Source organism: Hippopotamus amphibius, chromosome 3 (assembly GCF_030028045.1).
Source record: "Hippopotamus amphibius kiboko isolate mHipAmp2 chromosome 3, mHipAmp2.hap2, whole genome shotgun sequence".
Taxonomy (NCBI): Eukaryota; Metazoa; Chordata; class Mammalia; order Artiodactyla; family Hippopotamidae; genus Hippopotamus; species Hippopotamus amphibius.
The window spans coordinates 114,566,050-114,584,709 of record NC_080188.1 but is presented as its reverse complement, the minus strand read 5'-3'; the positions used below and the strand labels follow the sequence as shown (position 1 = coordinate 114,584,709).

Here is an 18,660-nt window from a genome sequence, read left to right as displayed (position 1 = left end):
CTTTCAGATCCTTACCGTACAAATGACTATAAATCTTGAAGAGTAACTTCTTTTTAAATGATGAGTCTTTTAAGTTTATTAAGTTAAAAATAAGAATGGTTTTGAAATACAATCACAAATCACTAAATGTGTGACAAGTGTAATTGTAAATAATGGGAGATGAAAATTGACTGGTATAATGAAAAACTCTTGCTGGCTAAAGGGTTCATTATGAAGGAGTAACTTCTTTTTAAAGGGAAAGGTTGGCATTTTACAAGGGGACAAGCCTTAAACTAATAGATGAGTTTCAGAATTCCAGTCATCAAGATGCAAATAAGGGAAAGTCTGGATGTTAGGGACCCCCCTGGTACCTAGAATATAGGTCACTTCCTAATTTTTTTATAATTAATTTTTATTGGTGTATAGTTGCTTTACCATGTTGTGTTAGTTTCTACTGTACAGCAAAGTGAATCAGCTATATGTGTACATATATCCCCTCTTTTTTGGATTTCTGCCCATTTAGGTCACCACAGAGCACTGAGAAGAGTTCTCTGAGCTATACAGTAGGTTCTCATTAGTTATCTATTTTATACATAGTATCAATAGTGTGTATATGTCCATCTCAGTCTCCCAATTCATCCACCCCTTGGTGTCCATACATTTGTTCTCTATGTCTGTGTCTCCATTTCTGTTTAGCAGATAAGATCATCTATACCATTTTCTAGATTCTACATATATGCGTTAATATACGATATTTGTTTTTCTCTTTCTGAGTTACTTTACTCTGTAAGACAGTCTCTAGGTCTTTGGGTAGAGGTCTAGAGCAAGCAACCTCCTCAGAAACATTTTCTTTTTTAATTTTTATTCCTAGGAGTAAAGTTTCAAACATGGTTCAGGATACTTATCAGAGGATATCATCAGAGGAGCAGAAGAGGAAAGGGAAGAATTTGGGTTGAATTTATAGTCAGAAAAACTAGAGTAATGCATGGAGAAGAAATGTTAAAGAAGTTCTTGTGTGGCTGAGTCTTACAGTTCCAGGGGGCTTGTAAATAAACCTGGGTGGTACATATACACACAAAGAAAATGCCAACTGACTGTGGGCACCCACTCCCTCCCTGTCCCTCCTGCCGGCCTGTTCCCTAACCACTTTATATTTTGATTTATTCTGCTTTGGATACTGTCTAATTAGGCACATGTAGCTCCTTCCAGTCCTCAAGCTGCTCTCTAATGAGACGAGAATGTGTAGCTTATTCATCCATCCTCCTGGTGATGGAAGTGTGTGTTTGTGGGCAGATACTTGAAGCTGAGAAGATAAAAGGAGACTGGAGACAAATTTTAACCTCTAAGAATCTCTTTACTAGTTCCTGTTAATATTTGTAGCTGTGGACAGTAGAGAAGGAATTTTCAAAGTTCATGGTTAGGGGTGCATTTGGGGAGTTGGTTCTCTGCATCCTTGCAAATGATTTACTGCGTTTACTACTTGAATGTCTCTGCAAAAGAAGGATTTGCAAAATCCAAAATCCACAGCTTCATAAATTAATCACTCTCTGGGGTGTAAAGACATATTATCATTACAATTTTCTAAAATCAGAGATAATTAATCTCCATCCCAGTGGTCAGACCCTGAGATTCCCTAGGGTTGATCCAACTTGGGATTTTCTTTTGTGGTCCATGAAGAAAACACATAGGAAGGTCCGAAAGACACAGCAAAGGATAAATATTGATAAATAAATGCTTGACTATCTTAAATCCTACTTTCTTCACCTCCAATAACCTGTTGGCATAGAGAAACTCATAATTACTGACTTTCTATTGTTTGCCAAGTATTGTGGTAGGCATTTTGCATATGTTAACATATTAAACCATGTAAACAACCCATTTACAGATGATTCGATAAACATTAACGTTCATAAATTAGAGAGACACTTTGCACCATAGTCCTCACATCAGAAGCTCATACCATCTTCACATCACACACCTGATTTTTCCCTCAGGTGAGGGACCACAAGACACACAGACTTTTCCTATAATCATCTAGTTTTGTTTTCTTAAAAATGTGCACTTTTACAGCACTACTTAGGGCAGGAGTGGAGAGTATCTTTTCTAAGGAGGAATCACACACATATGAAAAGCAGTAGAGGGGGGACTTGGATGAAGGTAGTTGAAAGGTACAAACTTCCAGGTATAAGATAAATAAGTACTGGGATGTAATCTACCACAATGACTGTAAACACTGCTCTATGGTTTATAGAGTAGATCCTAAAAGTTCTCATGATACAAAACCCCACATTTTTTCCCTCTTTTGTCATATCTATATGAGATGGTAGATGTTAACTAAACTTATTGTGGTAATCATTTCACACTATATATAAGTCGTCAATATATGCTATACACCTTAAAATTACACAGTGCTGTATGTCAATTACATCTCAATAAAACTGAAAGAAACAAAAAAGAAAGACTCATAAAAAGCCTCTTTTTGGTTAGATGTACCATTAACTTTTAATATATAAATAAAAAATTAAATCAAAATGAAGTTTATTTTATATTTTAAAGTTTTAATACAAAATTTAATGATATCAAATATTTAACATTAACTTAATATGCATTCTAATTTAACATAAATATAAAAATTTTAATTCACTTGCTTTGTGAACAGAACGTAGATTTGGACTTTTATTAAATAGCTAAAACAAACAATGAAAAGGCAGAGAGAAGTTGATTCTTGATTCATATTTGACCAACAAAGGGAAAGAAAAGCATTTAGGTTAGAAAACAAGGTATGCATTTCAAGGGCTACAAGGTTGTTTCCATTTTTACCATCATGTAAAGCATGCGATGAACATCTTCAGACATATGTGCACATCTTAGAATACATTCTTGGAAGGACAAGAGCCAAGACAAAAGCATGAACATTTAATGATTTTTGATGCAGGTTGCCAAACTGACCTTCAGAAAGACGGCACAATTTATATTTTCACCGATTGTATATGAGAGGGTCTATTTTCCTGTACCTGTACCTTTGTTAGCATTCAACATTACTGCTACTTTTAAATTTGCCTTTAAAAAATGTTTATTTATTTTATTTTTATTTATTGGCTGCATTGTGTCTTTGTTGCTGCACACAGGCTTTCTGTAGTTGTGGAGAGCGGGGGCTACTCTTCGTTGTGATGTGCAGGCTTCTGGCTTCTCTTGTTGCGGAGCACCAGCTCTAGGCGCGCGGGTTTCAGTAGTTGCAGAGCGCGGGCTCAGTAGTTGTGGTGCACAGGCTTAGCTGCTCCATGGCATGTGGGGTCTTCCCAGACCAGGGTTCGAACCTGTGTCCCCTGCATTGGCAGGTGGATTCTTAACCACTGCACTACCAGGGAAACTCCAACATTTTCCTTTTTAATAGGAAAAATTTCTCACTGTTATATTTTCGTTTCTTTGACTATTAGTACAGTTGAGTATTTTCTCATCAAATTATTAGCTATTTGTATCTCTTTTTTGTGAATTGCTTGCTTATAACTGTGCCCATTTTTTTCTGTTGGTTTATCTTTTCTAATTTTGTTTGTAAGATTATATATATGTTATATATATATGGTATTATACATCACATATATATATAAAACTATTACATACCATATGTGGTGCGCATATTTTCCTTGGTTAAATGTCTGTCCTTTAATTTTCTTTATGTTTTGTTTGCCAGGCAGATTTTAACACTATTGCAGTCATACCTGTCCTTCTTTTTCCTTTATGGTTTTGCTTTTAGCATTACATTTATTTATTTATTTATTTATTTATTTATTAGCATTACATTTAGAAAGATCTTTTCTGTTCCAAGTCTGCACACATATTTGTCTATATTTTCTGATTGCCATGTATCATTTTAACTTTTTAAAAAACATGTAACTCTTTATTTATTTGCAACTTGCTTTATTTTGTGCAGTGCATGCATATCCGAAGTTATTTTGAAATATTTTGAAACAAGGAAGGGTACAAAAAAGTGAACATCCTTTCATCTCTCCTTAAAAGTTTTATTTAAATACATTCTAGAAAGGGTTTCTGGCAAAATTGAATTTGTAAATATTTTATAAAGTACTTTATACTTTAACCAAGTTAAGTGAGCCTCTAATCTCTAAGGAGAAAGAATTTCTAAATTCTCTAAATTTCAGAAATGGAAAATTTCTGAAAGAGAAGTTAATCTTCACAGAGTATTTTGCTCTGGAAACAGTGGATTCATGTGATATACTGGTCTCTTTTTCCTTTGTTGATGGTTAGAGAGGAAGGAAGCAGAGGAGGCTGAAGAAGCCTCATGGTAAGATCACACTTGCCTTCAGGTACAAACTGCATTAGAGTTCTCAGGTTAGGGAAGTGGGTACTTTGATAGCTCATGAAGAAGCAAGACCATTAAAGCCAGAACTATGGTAACATGTTTTTCAGTGTAATTAAGCAATTCTGCATGGGTTTTAAATAAATCATGCCTAGATATAGCAAGGATAGAAAGCCATTTAAGATTGAGGTACATGGTGTTTTATTTGTAAGGATACTCTGGTATTTGCTTTTTTTAAAAAAAAAAACTATCATTAATTGTCTATTATATTTGCAGTAGAAAGTACTCCCAAATTTTTGAGTTGTTGTGATTATTAGTTTAATTAAAAGCTCTCAAGTTTTTTTAGAGTATAATAGATGGGAAAAAGAAGTCCGATTTTGTTCAGTCTCTCTTTTATTGAAACAAATTCTATAAGAAGATTTTTAGCCATACTAAGAGGTAATAATATAAACCCTATACTATGCAAAGGCCAAGATTACTATGGACAGTGAATAATTCATTTATCAAATATTTTTTAAAGTATTTATTTATTTACTTGGCTGTGTTGGATCTTAGTTGCAGCATACAGGCTCTTTGTTGCGGCTTGCGGGCTTCTCTAGTTGCTGCGTGCGGGCTTCTCCCTAGTTGTGGGCCCAGGCTTTCTTGCCCCTTGGCATATGGGATCTTAGTTCCCCAACCAGGGATCAAACCCGCATCCCTTGCATTAGAAGGCGAATTCTTAACCACTGGACCACTAGGGAAGTCCCTATCAAGCAAATATTTATTAGGTGCCTACGATGTGCTGGACACTGTGTTAGGTTCTGGAAGAAAACAGTGAACAAGGGTCACTCACTGTCCTTAAGGAAGTTATAGTTCAGTGTAAGGTACAAACTGCATAATGAAGGTCACAAACAGTAATGTTAGGGCATCAGCTGGGGGGATCACGATGTTCTGGGTTTGGGGAAGGGTGGGCAAATCTGGGTTTGGGGAAGGGTTGGCAAATCTTTTTTTTAATAAATTATTTACTTATTTTATTTTTGGCTGTGTTGGGTCTTCGTTGCTGCGTGCAGGCTTTGTGTAGTTGTGGCAAGCGAGGGCTACTCTTCGTTGGGGTGCGTGAGCTTCTCAGCGCCGTGGTTTCTCTTTCTGCATAGGCTATAGGTATGCGGGCTTCATTGAGGCACAGGGGCTCAGTAATTGTGGCTCATGGGCTCTAGAGTGCAGGCTCAGTAGTTGTGGCACATGGGCTTAGTTTCTCCATAGCATGTGGGATCTTCCCGGATCAGAGATCGAACCTCTGTCCCCTGCATTGGCAGGCAGATTCTTAACCTCTGCACCACCAGGGAAGTCCCAGGGGTGGGCAAATCTTTATGGAGGAACTGCTGTCAGAGCAGTGACCTGAAAGATGAGAAGCCATCAGTCCAGTGAAAAGAGTATGGATGGAGGGAAGAGGAAACTCCTTGTGCACAGAGCTTAAGGGAAAAAAAAAAGTAATGAGATAGCATGCTGCCCAGATGCTATGGGACTGGGAGAGATGAGGTGAAGAGTGAAGAGTTGGAAAGGTGTAGCAAAAAGCAAAACGGACTTTACAGTGCCTGTTAAGGACTTTAACATGGAGGCCATGGGAGCTCATGAATGTTCTTGAGAGCTGGCCTCATCAACTCAAATCAATAAAGTGACAAGTGTTAAGAGAGCTAAGTAGGCAGATTAATGGCTGCCCAAAGATGCCTAGGTCCTAATTCCAGGAATCTGCATATAGATTAACTCTTAGGCAAAAGGCACTTTTCAGATGTGATTGAGTTATCAGTCTTTTTTTTTTTTCTTTTCAGTACTTTAATTTTATTGGAGTATAGTTAATTTACAAGAGTCATCAGCCTTGAAATGGGGAAATTGTCCTGGATTAGCTGGGTGGGCTCAGTCTAATCACAAGAGTCCTTAAAAGCAGAGAAAGTTTCAGATGAGAGTAGATGTGACATTGCTGGCTTTGAAGAGGGAAGAAGGGGGCCGTGAGCCAAGGAATGTGGGTGGGCTCGAGAAACCGGAAAAGGCAAGGAAATGGATTCTATCTTAGAGTCTCCAGAAATGAAGGAAGCCCTGCTGATACCTTGATTTCAGCCCTGTGAGCCCCTGTCAAACTTCTTACCTACAGAACAGTAAGACAATACAACCATATTGTTTTAAGCTACTTAGTTTGTTGTAATTCATCATAGCAGTGATAGTAAACTCATACACTCAGATTCTTCAGATAGAACTGTGTAGAGGCCACATTTTATTCTGCTTCTGTGTAAGGCTCTCTCACGAGATCAGATAGATGGTCTAGGGTGTATGAACTGAGATGGGCTGGTAAATAAGCAGATGAGAAAGAGTGAAGAGTTGTGTGTGTGTGTATGTGTGTCTTTTAACTTAACGAAGGAGAAGAAGGTAAAATGAATTGATATTGAATAATTTGTAAATTTCCTTTATGGTAAACCTATTCCATAATTTTCATAAGTTGAATCACTTTCTTCAGGGGGAAAGAATAATTGTACTTAATCAAAATGATTCATTTGCATGGATATACAGCAGAATTCAAGCAGATCAATTCAAAACTTCAAAGAAATAATCTATCCCTACATCTCTAAGTCTGCTCTGCTTGGTCAGTCTGTCCCCTCCATTCCATATTACATTTGAAATAATCCCAGAGGCTTCCTCACGTTATACTCACCCAGCTGAGGAAACATGAAACTAGAAGTGTCTTGGCCATAGCATCCAACAGTAGAGATGATTCCCAGAATTTCCAATAAAATGCCATATAGGTTCTTCCTAATATTCAAAAAGGTAACTGATAAAGGAATTTCAGGAAAAGTTACCCATTGGGTAATACCTTTGGGCATTATTTGTATGGGTCACTTTAAGTTTGCTTGGCCTTGAAATAGGAGTAAATTTAGGAGATTGAAAAACCCAGGAGACATGAATAGAGGTCTTTCCTCTGCCTTGAATCACTTATACTCCTCCAGATATAAAGGAAATAGTTAATCCACTTATATGAACAGTGAAGTAAAGTCAAATCCATATCCCAGGACTTCCCTGGTGGCACTATGGTTAAGACTCCGTGCTCCCAATGCGGGGGAGGGGGGGCCTGGGTTTGATCCCTGGTTAGGAAACTAGATCACACATATATGCCTCAACTAGGAGTTTGCATGCCACAACTAAGGAGCCTGCCTGCTGCAACAAAGACCCGGTGCAACTAAATAACTAAATAAATATTTTAAAAAGTCCATATCCAATATTCAATAGAGGGGAGAGGACAGAACCACAAAAGAATAAGAGAAGGATTTATCAGCAGAAATTGTTGTCCTGGGCAACTCCACTGTAAGTGTTTTCTATGAAGGAATAATGAGCCTGGGATATACCTCCCCAAGATAAAGGCAAATAATACGGAATGTGGGGCTGCAAGGGAAATCCATTCCGGGATAGAAATAATTTATAGGAGCAATAGGTTCAAATAGAAGAGAGCAAGAGGAACTCAGAGTGTGCTGATCAAAAGGGAGACGGAGCTGTGAATTGAAGTCCTGTGGTGGTAAAGCAATGACAATGGTTGAAATCAAGAAGATACTGAAAAAGTGGGCAGTTTAGGTGACTGAGACTAGGAAGAGAAGAGTGTTGATGTGATACCATTGGACTCAAACTTTCCAGGTCCCTCCATAGGTGAAATGGAAATGTCAGCAAAGGGTATTTACTTAGCAAATTATTCAGTAGCCATAATGGGAGTCCAAGAGGGGTATCTTGGAGTGTTTAATGAAGTAGGCATCCTGTTTTGCAATTTATCTCAACTATACATAGTGTATCTTTTCGGATTCTTCCATATGCTAATAATACAAGCTATACTCTTGTACAATTTCAGGGCTGTTTTGTTGTTGACCGTGGAGGGCAGCATGGGCTCTGGAGTCAGGAAGACCTGGGTCTGAATGGGAGTTCTGCTCCTTACCCTCTGAATGACACTGGGCATGTCAGTTTTCCTTGCTGGGACCGCGTTTCCTCATTCCCCCCCCCCTTTTTTTTTAGCTACTTATTAGAGTATAATTGCTTTACCCGTTTCCTCATTTTTAACATGCGGATAGTGCTGTGTGCATCACAGCACTGCAATGAGTATTTAATTAAGCAGCTTTATGCCTGGTACATAGTAAGTCCCCAATAAAAGGTGGTGGTTGTAATACCAATTGTGAGAATAGGCTACTGGGGAATTTTTTGTCTTGTTTTTGTTTTGCTGAAGTATTCTCTCCTTTTGACTATCTATGGTGGGGTCAGTAGACAGATGACCCAGAGAAACGGTGAGAGAATCTGGAAGGACATGCCTGCATTTTCAAAATGCACACAAAGCATTTCACTTACCTAAGCCAGAGGTGAAGGTGGGTGTCGTGGATCATTTAAGTCTCCGGCAGTTTGGAGAAATACATTTTCAATCATGAACTAGGAAAACACCTTCTTCAACATCTTCCACAGGGCATCTTTGATCTCTTTGTTTCTCAAGCTGTAAATGAGAGGGTTTAGCATGGGGGTCACCAGCGAATAGAATACAGACACCACCTTGTCTCTGCTGAGTGAATATCTGGAGCTGGGTCTCAGGTACATGAAAAGGGCAGTCCCAAACAACAGAGTCACCACCATCAGATGCGAGGCACATGTGTTGAAGGCTTTCCTTCGACCTTCCACTGAGCGGATCTTCAAGACAGCAGACATGATGTAACTGTAGGAGATGAGGAGGATGAGGAATGATATGCCCCCAACAGTGACCACCATGAGGAAATTCAGCACTTGACTGAAGAAGGTGTCAGAGCAAGAAAGTGCCAGGATGGGTGGGAGGTCACAGAAGAAATGGTTGATGATATTGGGTCCACAGAAGTGGAGCCGAAATATGGAGTTGGTCTGGACCAGGGAGCTCAGGAAGCCACCGACATAGGCCCCAACCACCATGCATATGCAGAGGCGCTGGGACATGATGGCAATGTAGAGCAGAGGGCTGGAAACGGCTGCATATCGGTCGTATGCCATAGCAGTCAGGAGGAAGCACTCAGTTAGACCCATGCCGACAAAGAAAAAGAACTGAGCAGCACAGCCCAAGAATGATATGGTCTTCTGTTCCTGAAAGAAGTCAATGAGCATCTTGGGAGCCACTGTGGAAGAGTAGCATATGTCAATGAGGGACAGGTTGCTGAGGAAGAAGTACATCGGTGTGTGTAGGCGAGTGTCACCTCTGATCAGAAAGATGAGAACCAGGTTCCAGGCCAGGGATACAAGATAGATGCCCAGGAAGGTCACAAAGAGGGGGGCCTGGAGTTCTGGATGGTCTGCAAATCCCAGGAGGGTGAACATGGTCACTGAGGAGCTGTTCCAGGCCTTCGTCGTGGACATGCTTCCCATGGACCTCAGGGACGAGATGGGCTCCTGGGATAATAGTGACAGTCGCAGTACCGGTGATGCCTGCAAATTATTAAATGCAAGAGAGGAAGGTAGAGTATTACAAGGGTTACAACTTTATGCAAAGATTCTCTCTCAGTGGTTCCCGGTGCCTCCCATCCCTCCCCCTTCCCTCAGGCTAATTTGGCAAAATGACCAACACAAAGGGAAAGAGGAGGGCCACCTGCTGCATGTTCTCTAGGCCTTTTAGAAAACATGGAGTTGTTCCTATTGGCCACATACATGGGAATCTACAAGAAAGGTGATATTGTAGATATCAAGGGAATGGGCACTGTTCAAAAAGGAATGCCCCACAAATGTTACCATGGCAGAACTGGTAGAGTCTACAGTGTTACCCAGCATGCTGTTGGCATCATTGTGAACAAACAAGGGCAAGATTCTTGCCAAGAGAATTAATGTGCATATCAAGCATATTAAGCACTCTAAGAGCTGAGAGAGCTTCCTGAATTGGGTGAAGGAAAATGATCAGAAAAAGAAGGACACCAAAGAGAAAGTTACTTGGGTTCAGCTGAAGCACCATCCTCCTCCACCCAGAGAAGCACACTTGGTGAGAACCAATGGGAAGAAGCCCAAACTGTTGGAGCCCATTCCCTATGAATTCATGGCATGATGGGTGTAAAGAAGATAAAAGACCTGGGGTGTGAAAAATAAATAAAAAAAGATTCTCTCTTTCCTTCAGAAGGCAAGAGTCTTAAATATTTGCTTTTTAATATAATATAGTGTGGTTGATATGAGCTTAAACTTTGGATTCACTCTTGCACTGTTGGTGGGAAAGTAAATTGATATAGCCACTATGGAAAATAGTATGGAAATTCTTAAAAGAGTAAAAATGGAATTACCATATGACCCAGCAATCCCCCTACTGGGCATATACCTAGAGAAAACCATAATTCAAAATGACACATGCACCCCAATGTTCACAGCAGCACTATTTACAATAGCCAGGACATGGAAGCAACCTAAATGTCCATTAACAGATGAATGGATAAAGAAGATGTGGTACATATATAAAATGGGATATTACCAAGCTGTAAAAAGGAACGAAAGTGGGTCATTTGTAGAGACATGGATGGACCTAGAGACTGTCATATAGAATGAAATAAGCCAGAAAGCGAAAAACAAATATCATATATTAACATATACATGTGGAATCTAGAAAAATGGTACAGACCAACCAGTTTGCAAGGCAGAAATAGAGACACAGATGTAGAGAACACACCTATGGACACCAAGGGGGGAAAGCGGGGTTGGGGGTGGGGTTGGGGTGGGATGAATTGGGAGATTGGGACTGCCATATATACATTACTAATAAGAAAAAAAATATCAACTTGTACACTTTAAATATATGCAGTTTATTGTATGCCAATTATATCTCAATAAAAGTCCTTAAAAAAACAAAAAGCAAAAAGCAAAAAGCTTTGGATTCAGACTCCCTGTGATCAACTCCTGCCTCTACCATTTAGTGGCTGTGTCACTTTGGATGAGATATCTAACACCTCTAAACTTCAATGTCCTTATCTTTAAAGATGGGTGACAGTGCCTACTTCACATATTTGTTTTAAGCCTGAAATAAAGCAAAGTGTATAAAGTGACTGACATAAGAATTCTGCAGTGAAAGTTATTATTAGGGCAGTTTTATGTGTCCCAAAGGATTAGGCCAGATGTGCATAGACATGCTCTTAATTGTCAAATATTAGGTCTGAATATACTAACATGGTTCCAGTCTTAAATTTGTCTTCAGTCTGAGCTCTCTAAGCTGTTCGTTAAGAACGTGGGCTCTGGGCTTCCCTGGTGGTGCAGTTGTTAAGAATCCGCCTGCCAGTGCAGGGGATGTGGGTTCGAGCCCTGGTCCGGGAAGATCCCACATGCCGTGGAGCAACTAAGCCTGTGCGCCACAACTACTGAGCCTGCACTCTACAGCCCGAGAGCCACAACTATTGAGCCCATGAGCTGCAACTACGGAAGCCTTGGCTCCTGGAGCCCGTGCTTTGCAACAAGAGAATCCACCGCAATAAGAAGCCTGCACACTGCAATGAAGAGTAGCCCCTTCTCTCTGAAACTACAGAGGCCCAAGCGCAACAACGAAGACCCAATGCAGCCAATAAAAGAAAAACTTGGTCCTGCCATTTACTAAAAAAAAAAAAAAAAAAGAAGAATGTGGGCCCTGGATTTGGACTAACTAAATTCAACTCCCAGCTTTACCACTTAATTGATGTGTGATCTTGGACAGGTGACTTGAACTCTCTTGACTTTGTAAAATTAGAGCTCATAATAGCACTTACTTTGTCATTAGGATTTATCTACCATTATCTATCTGTCTATATCTATCCATCTATCTATCTATCTATTATCTATCTATCATCTATCTCTCTATCATCTATCACCTATCTATATCTATCCATCTATCATCTATCTATATCTATCTATCTAATCTATCTAATCTATCCATCATCAATATCTATCTAATCTATCTATCATCTATCTATCATGTATCAATCATCTATCATCTATCTATCTATATCTATCATCTATCTATCTATCATCTATCTATCATCTATCAATCATCTTTCTAATCTCCTTTAGGACACTCATGGCCCATAGTAAGACTCTAGAAGTGTTTTTGGTGGTATTGTTTAAAACCTAAATTACAAACTATCCTCAATCACATTCTTAGAATTTTTAATGCATGAAGCATCTGTCAAGATCAGGGACTTGATTCCATTCAATCCCCATCTGTAAGAATTCTCATCACCACCTCACACATCCACACCAAATATCAGTCCACATCAATCAGAAGAGAACTATGCCATTGGTCTCTGAATCTGAGGTCCTGTCCCTACAGGAGGCACTAAGAGAAGGGCGGCCAGAGGGTTTAGTGGCTCATGGTGAATGACCCTTAAATGTTTGGAGAATATCTTGATTCTTCGAAACAAAATTACCTTAACTTTTTAAAGCCATATTTTCAGTTTATTCTACCTACCTCTTAAAATGTAGTAAATCTCACAAATTTCATTTATTTTTCAAAAAGAAAATATTATTTTTAAAATTAAAAAAATTATTTATTGGTTGCATTGAGTCTTCATTGCTGTGCGCAGGCTTTGTCTAGTTGCAGAGAGTGGGGGCTACTCTTCATTGTGGTGAGCAGGCTTCTTATTGTGGTGGCTTCTCTTGTTGAGGAGCATGGGCTTCAACACTCAGGATCAACAGTTGTGGCGCACGGGCTCTAGAGCACATGCTCAGTAGTTCTGGTGCACGGGCTTAGTTGCTCCACAGCATATGGGATCTTCCTGGACCAGGGATCAAACCCATGTCCCCTACATTGGCAGGCGGATTCTTAACCACTGCACCACCAGGGAAGTCCCAGAAAATGTTATTTTATGAATTTTAAAGCAATATGTGAGAACTGTAAAATAATGTGATCAGCAAACAACTGTGAACTATTAAATCTAAAAATTATCATAATTGATCAATGCACAAAAACCTTGAAACTGGAAATTATGATATTCTATCTCCTGAAATAACAGCTCTTAACATTTTGGTGTATTTATTTCATGTGTAAGTATATGTATATATGTGTGGGTGTTAGTATCATGTTACACAGACCCTCTTTAACTTACATATATTATAGAAATTATTTCAAGTCAGTAACTTCACAATTTGGGAAGTAGCATTTTCTCTATTTGCTCTCAATATTTCTTGCTCAGTTTAGGAGAGCTACCTCATTTTAATATCCCCAGTTTTCCGTAAGTCAATGTCTATCTACCCATTGCTAGTCAAGGTCTCATCGACCTTCTTCGCTTTCTTCTTGGAATTTGCATAGCGAGAGGCACTTAGAATTGGGGTCCACTGTCTTCCCTCTTAATTCCTTCTGCTACAGATTTTTCGGGACTGAAATTCTCAAATTTGGATAGTGAGACATTATGAACCTAATTTTAGCCATCACCATACCATCATTTGTGCAGTTTAGGAGCTCTCTTGCAATCCCAGTCTTACCAATGCGGTTTTAAGCTTTATCCAATGTTCAGAGGTTATGAACCTGTTTGTGAAAGGTATGTAGAGTTCTGAGAATCAGGAGAGGATTCTTTCCCCTTGAAGAAATGAAAGGGACCAACAGCAAAGTTTAGCATAATCTGATGCATGTGTAGAGCCACATGGAGACATCTGGAGCTAAAAAAAAAAAACAGTACTGCTGGAGCCCTCACCCCATTCTGAGTAGGGCCAAATATTTAGCAAACTAGGGACCTGAGGTCTGTGATGTGGTTCAGGTTGTTTGTGGGCTGCTAGTCAAGTGAGAAGAAAGGGGAGTGGGATAAGGTAGTGGTTATGATTCTGGATAGGAGTCAGGACAAACCTGGTTCTTATCCTGACTCTACCACTTACCAGTGGTGGGATATTGAACAACTTATTCAGTTATTCCAAGTCTCAGTTTCTCTATTTGCAAAACAGGAATAACAGTGACTACTCAACAGAGCTGTTTGAGGCTCTCATAAGATAATGTGTGAAAGGTCCTTGGATCCTCGGAGAGAATGTTTACCTAATAAATTGGCACTGAGATTGTTATCAGCAGTGAATATTCCTTAGAGAATTACCTATGGAATCAAGCCTTTTTTGGAAACACTTCATCCTCACGTGATAGGTTAAAGTGTGCTTTTCTTACAGAAATGAGTTCACTGATGGAGCATATAGGTTTATAAGAAGTGTCCAGGAGTGAGGTTGCAAAATTTAATGATCTGGGGATTGATGTGTCAACTGAAAGTCTGTTTTGAATGTTGCCACATGGAGGGAAAACTTTCATAAAGAAAGTTTCATTCTTAAAGAAAGAATGAAATTTCCCTTCCCCAGAAACAGAAAGTGAAGCTGGGCATATTGAAACAAGAGGAAAAGCTTATCCAGGGTTTATTTTCACATATGCATGCCCTGAATGTTATTCTAGAACGTTAAATGGAAGTTATCTTAAGGGTTTATGAAGCACTTTACATCACTGAACTCTGCTTACAAAGAGGTGTTCTTCCTTTTAGAGAGAAAGGAAATCATTCTTGCAGCAAACTCTGGGAGGTTCAGTTTGGTCTGAATCTGGACTCCTTGTGATCCTGTGGTGTAGATATAATCAATACCAAGCCTATTTTGCAGAGCTGAAGAAAGAGAGCTTGAGGGGCTCAGTGACTTGGTTGGATATATAAATGCTTGAGCTGCATCTTCGTGAATGATACTGGCCTTCAACGCCATGGTGAAGATACAATAATACCTAGCACATGGAAGACCCACAAGAATCGACGGGATCTGATTGATTTATAACTCAACTCTTCTTTTATGAAAGATCTTCAAGAAAGTGTTAAATTTTACAACCAAATATGCCTAATCTGACTTTAATAGTTGCAGTTGGGATAGTTGCAAGAAAAAAAAATGAAATAATGACATGGAGAACCACAGGAAAACTGGTTTTCTGTGACCTTTCCCTCCTTCCTGACTTCATGATTCCTCCTCCCCTCACTGGGCAACAGCGCAGTGACCTCAAGGTCTTGCTCTTCCAGGTCTGTCTATCACCTGGATGTGCAAATGATTGATGGGACTGAATGAATCCCTCTTGATGTAAGGTGAGAATTCAAGGCACCAAGACATCAGATGGCAACATTTAAGTCATCAATTGGAAGAGAGAAAAAGGGCTTCAGAGGTTAGAGATCTCTGCAATGTTTGAAAAATCTGCTATATAAAGTCTGCCCCCATTACAGCCCTTCCACATTGCTTTTCAGACTACTTATTAATAATTGGGGCCCTGTTCAAGGACATAGCGATTCCTTCAGAAATTTTATATCTTCTTAATTCTTTTCCTAGTTGTACAGACTCAACATGGTTCAAGAGGCCCATCAAAGGAGCAGTAAGGTAGAACCAAGATTGGAGTTGAATTTGGGGAAAAACAGGTGGGATTGAGAGGTACATGGGGAAAAACTGAATGCCGAAGAACTCTTTAGTCATCTATATAGGTTTGTAGATCTAGGGTGCTCTGTAAGGTAAGATTAACATGGACATGAAAACAAAAAGTAAAAGATGAATGACTGTACTCACTTCTGCCTCTTGTCCTGTCTGTCATTTGGCTGATAACTTGTCTTGAGTTCTGCTTTGGAAGGAGTCTAATCATGCTTTGGTACCTGCTTCCAGTCCCCAAAGTGCTAACAAGTTTGAGGAGCAAGCTTGAGGCTGATTTGTTCACCAAAGATAAAAATATCCACCTGTTGCAAAGAATGTGTTTGCAGGAGAAAAGTAGAGGGAAAAGATGTACAGGGGGAAGAGGGAGAGGATGTAATCTTTAAGAAGATCTTCTGGTATCAACTACCATCTGCATTTGGGGTCGTTTTGAAAGTGTTTAAAACCTAGGGTTGGGGGTGAATTTGAGACAGGGTTTTTTCTCTTTCCTTGGAGATGTTTTAATACATTTGCCCTGGAGGGTCTCTTTTTGAAAGAGAAATGAATGTATCGCTCAAACTTCAGAGATTTGTAGTTAATTGATCTCTGGGGTGGTATGAACATGTATAAATGCTTTGAAGACAATGCTTATTAAGCTCTACCCCAGTGGCCAGCTCCTCCTATCCCCCAAGACTAATCAAGATCTATTGTGGTAGCACTTGGTGAACAAACTCAGGATTGCAATTGGGACACAAAGAATAAGATAAACACTCTGTAGAAGAAAAGATTGCATATATGTGTATACAACTCTTTTTAAAAAGAGTTACTTCTTGTTTATTATTGTTTTTGAAAAATTTTTGGAGTATTGTTGCTTTTACAATATTATGTTAGTTTCTACTGTACAACAAAGAATCAGCTATATGTGAATCAGCTATATGTATACATATATCCTCTGTTTTTTTTGGATTTCCTTCCCATTTAGGTAACCGCAGAGCACTGAGTAGAGTTCCCTGTGCTATATAGTAGGTTCTCATTAGTTATTGATTTATCCTTTCTAGGCATATGTATCTATATATATCTTATTTCTGGGGGTATATATCCCAGAAATAATTGCATTGTACATACACATGTATTCACATTTACTTTTTTCCACTCCTTCATAGAAACCTCTTTGGCCTGAAGTATGTTAGATGAATGGCAACTCAATCTTATTGAGCTTCTACTATATGCTAACCTATGTGCTAACTGTACTGGGTGCTTTATACATGTTAACTCACTAAGTCCTCCAAAATCCCCTTAGAAGAAGAGGAAACTGAAATGTCAAGAAGCTAAATAAGTTGCTTGAAAGCTAAAGGTTGGTTCAATATTTGAACCCATGATGATGTGACACCAAATTCTGCATATGAATATATGGTAATGCAGTTATTTTCTTTATTATATTTTTTGTGATGATTGTGATGTTACTACTATAACTCACTGAAGATTCAGATGATGGCTGTCATTTTTTAGTAATAAAATATTTTGAAATTAAGGTATGTACATAGTGTTTTTAGACAATGCTATTGCACACATACACTACAGTATAGTGTAAACATACACTTTATGTGCACTGGGAAACCACACAGTTATTGAGACTCTCTTTATTGTGATATTCACTTTATTGTAGTGGTCTGGAAACAAACCCACAATATCTCTGAGGTATTCCCCCAGGATTTTCCCCAAATAAATCGACAATACCTTTCAAACTTGGGATGAATACTTTCCCTTCTAAAAGGCTATCATTTGCACTTTTTCTCCTGGAGCATGCTGATTTTGAAGCTAATGACGGGCTGGCAGCAATAAGGGCTGGTTTGGTGGGTCTTGACATGAATAGGCATCACCTTGCAGGCAATTGCTTCACATGAGGTTAAGAAATGTCATTGAGCAAGGAATGGCCAGTCTCTTCAGACAGTTTGAGAGGGATATTCTCATGGCTAGGGAAGCTCAGGGTAATTTGGGAGTTCAAGATTATCAGCTTCATTTGAGCCTACTAAAATGTCCCTCTTCTGAATCTCAGGGTCTCGCTCTTTTTCAAGTGTATCATAACATTAACACAAGAGGCTCTGCAACCTGCTCAATTAAATTTGGACCTGCTTTTAAGTTTTATCAACCCCAAATCTACCATAAATAAAATATTTATTTTAGCTGGAGGGGGTGTGGAGAAAGTGGAATCTTCCTACATTGTTAGTGGGAATGTAAATTGGTACAACCACTATGGAAAACAGTATGGATGTTCCTTAAAAAACTAACAATAGAGCTACCATATGATCCAGCAATCTCACTCCTGGGCATATATCTGGAATAGACAAACATTCTAACTCGAAAAGATACATGCACCCCAATGTTCATAGCAGCATTATTTATAATAGTCAAGACATGGAAGCAACCTAAGCGCCCGTCAATAGATGATTGGTTTAAGAAGATGTGACACACACACACACACACACACACACACACACACACGAATATTACTTAGCCATAAAAAAGAATGAGAGGTTGCCATCTGCAGCAACACGGATGGACCTAGAGAATACCATACTAAGTGAAGTAAGTCAGACAGGGAAAGGCAAATATTATATGATATCACTTATATGTGGAATCTAAAAAATAATACAAATGAATCTATATACAAAACAGAAACAGACTCGCAGATAGAGAAAACAAACTTATGTTTATCAAAGGGGAAAGGGAGGAGGGAGGGGCAAATTAGAAGCATGGGATAAAAAGATACAAACTACTATATGTAAAATAGATAAGCAACAGGGATTTACTGTGCAGCACAGAGAGCTATATTAAATATCTTGTAATAACTTATAATGAAAAAGAATATGAATATCTATGTATATATCTATAACTGAAAAAAATGAAAATAGCCTATATTGCCAGACATATATGTATATATAAAATGGAGGCACTCCAGTTGTCTGGGAAATAAGCTGAGGGTTTAAAACCCCAAGCATGGGAATTCCCTGGTGGTCCAGCAGTTAAAG

At 39.0% G+C, this 18,660-nt stretch overlaps 1 protein-coding gene across 1 annotated transcript; it reads right to left on the bottom strand.

Moving 5' to 3' along the window:
- Positions 1-8,722: 8,722 nt before the first annotated feature.
- LOC130850240 (olfactory receptor 5A1-like) lies at positions 8,723-9,673 on the bottom strand. The gene has a single exon (XM_057729653.1). It carries the CDS (start codon positions 9,671-9,673, stop codon positions 8,723-8,725), a length of 951 nt encoding a protein of 316 aa, XP_057585636.1.
- Positions 9,674-18,660: the final 8,987 nt, after the last annotated feature.

Bases quoted from the DNA above. Each gene is read 5' to 3' on its own strand.
- LOC130850240 (XM_057729653.1), bottom strand. From the start codon at position 9,673: ATGGGAAGCATGTCCACGACGAAGGCCTGGAACAGCTCCTCAGTGACC.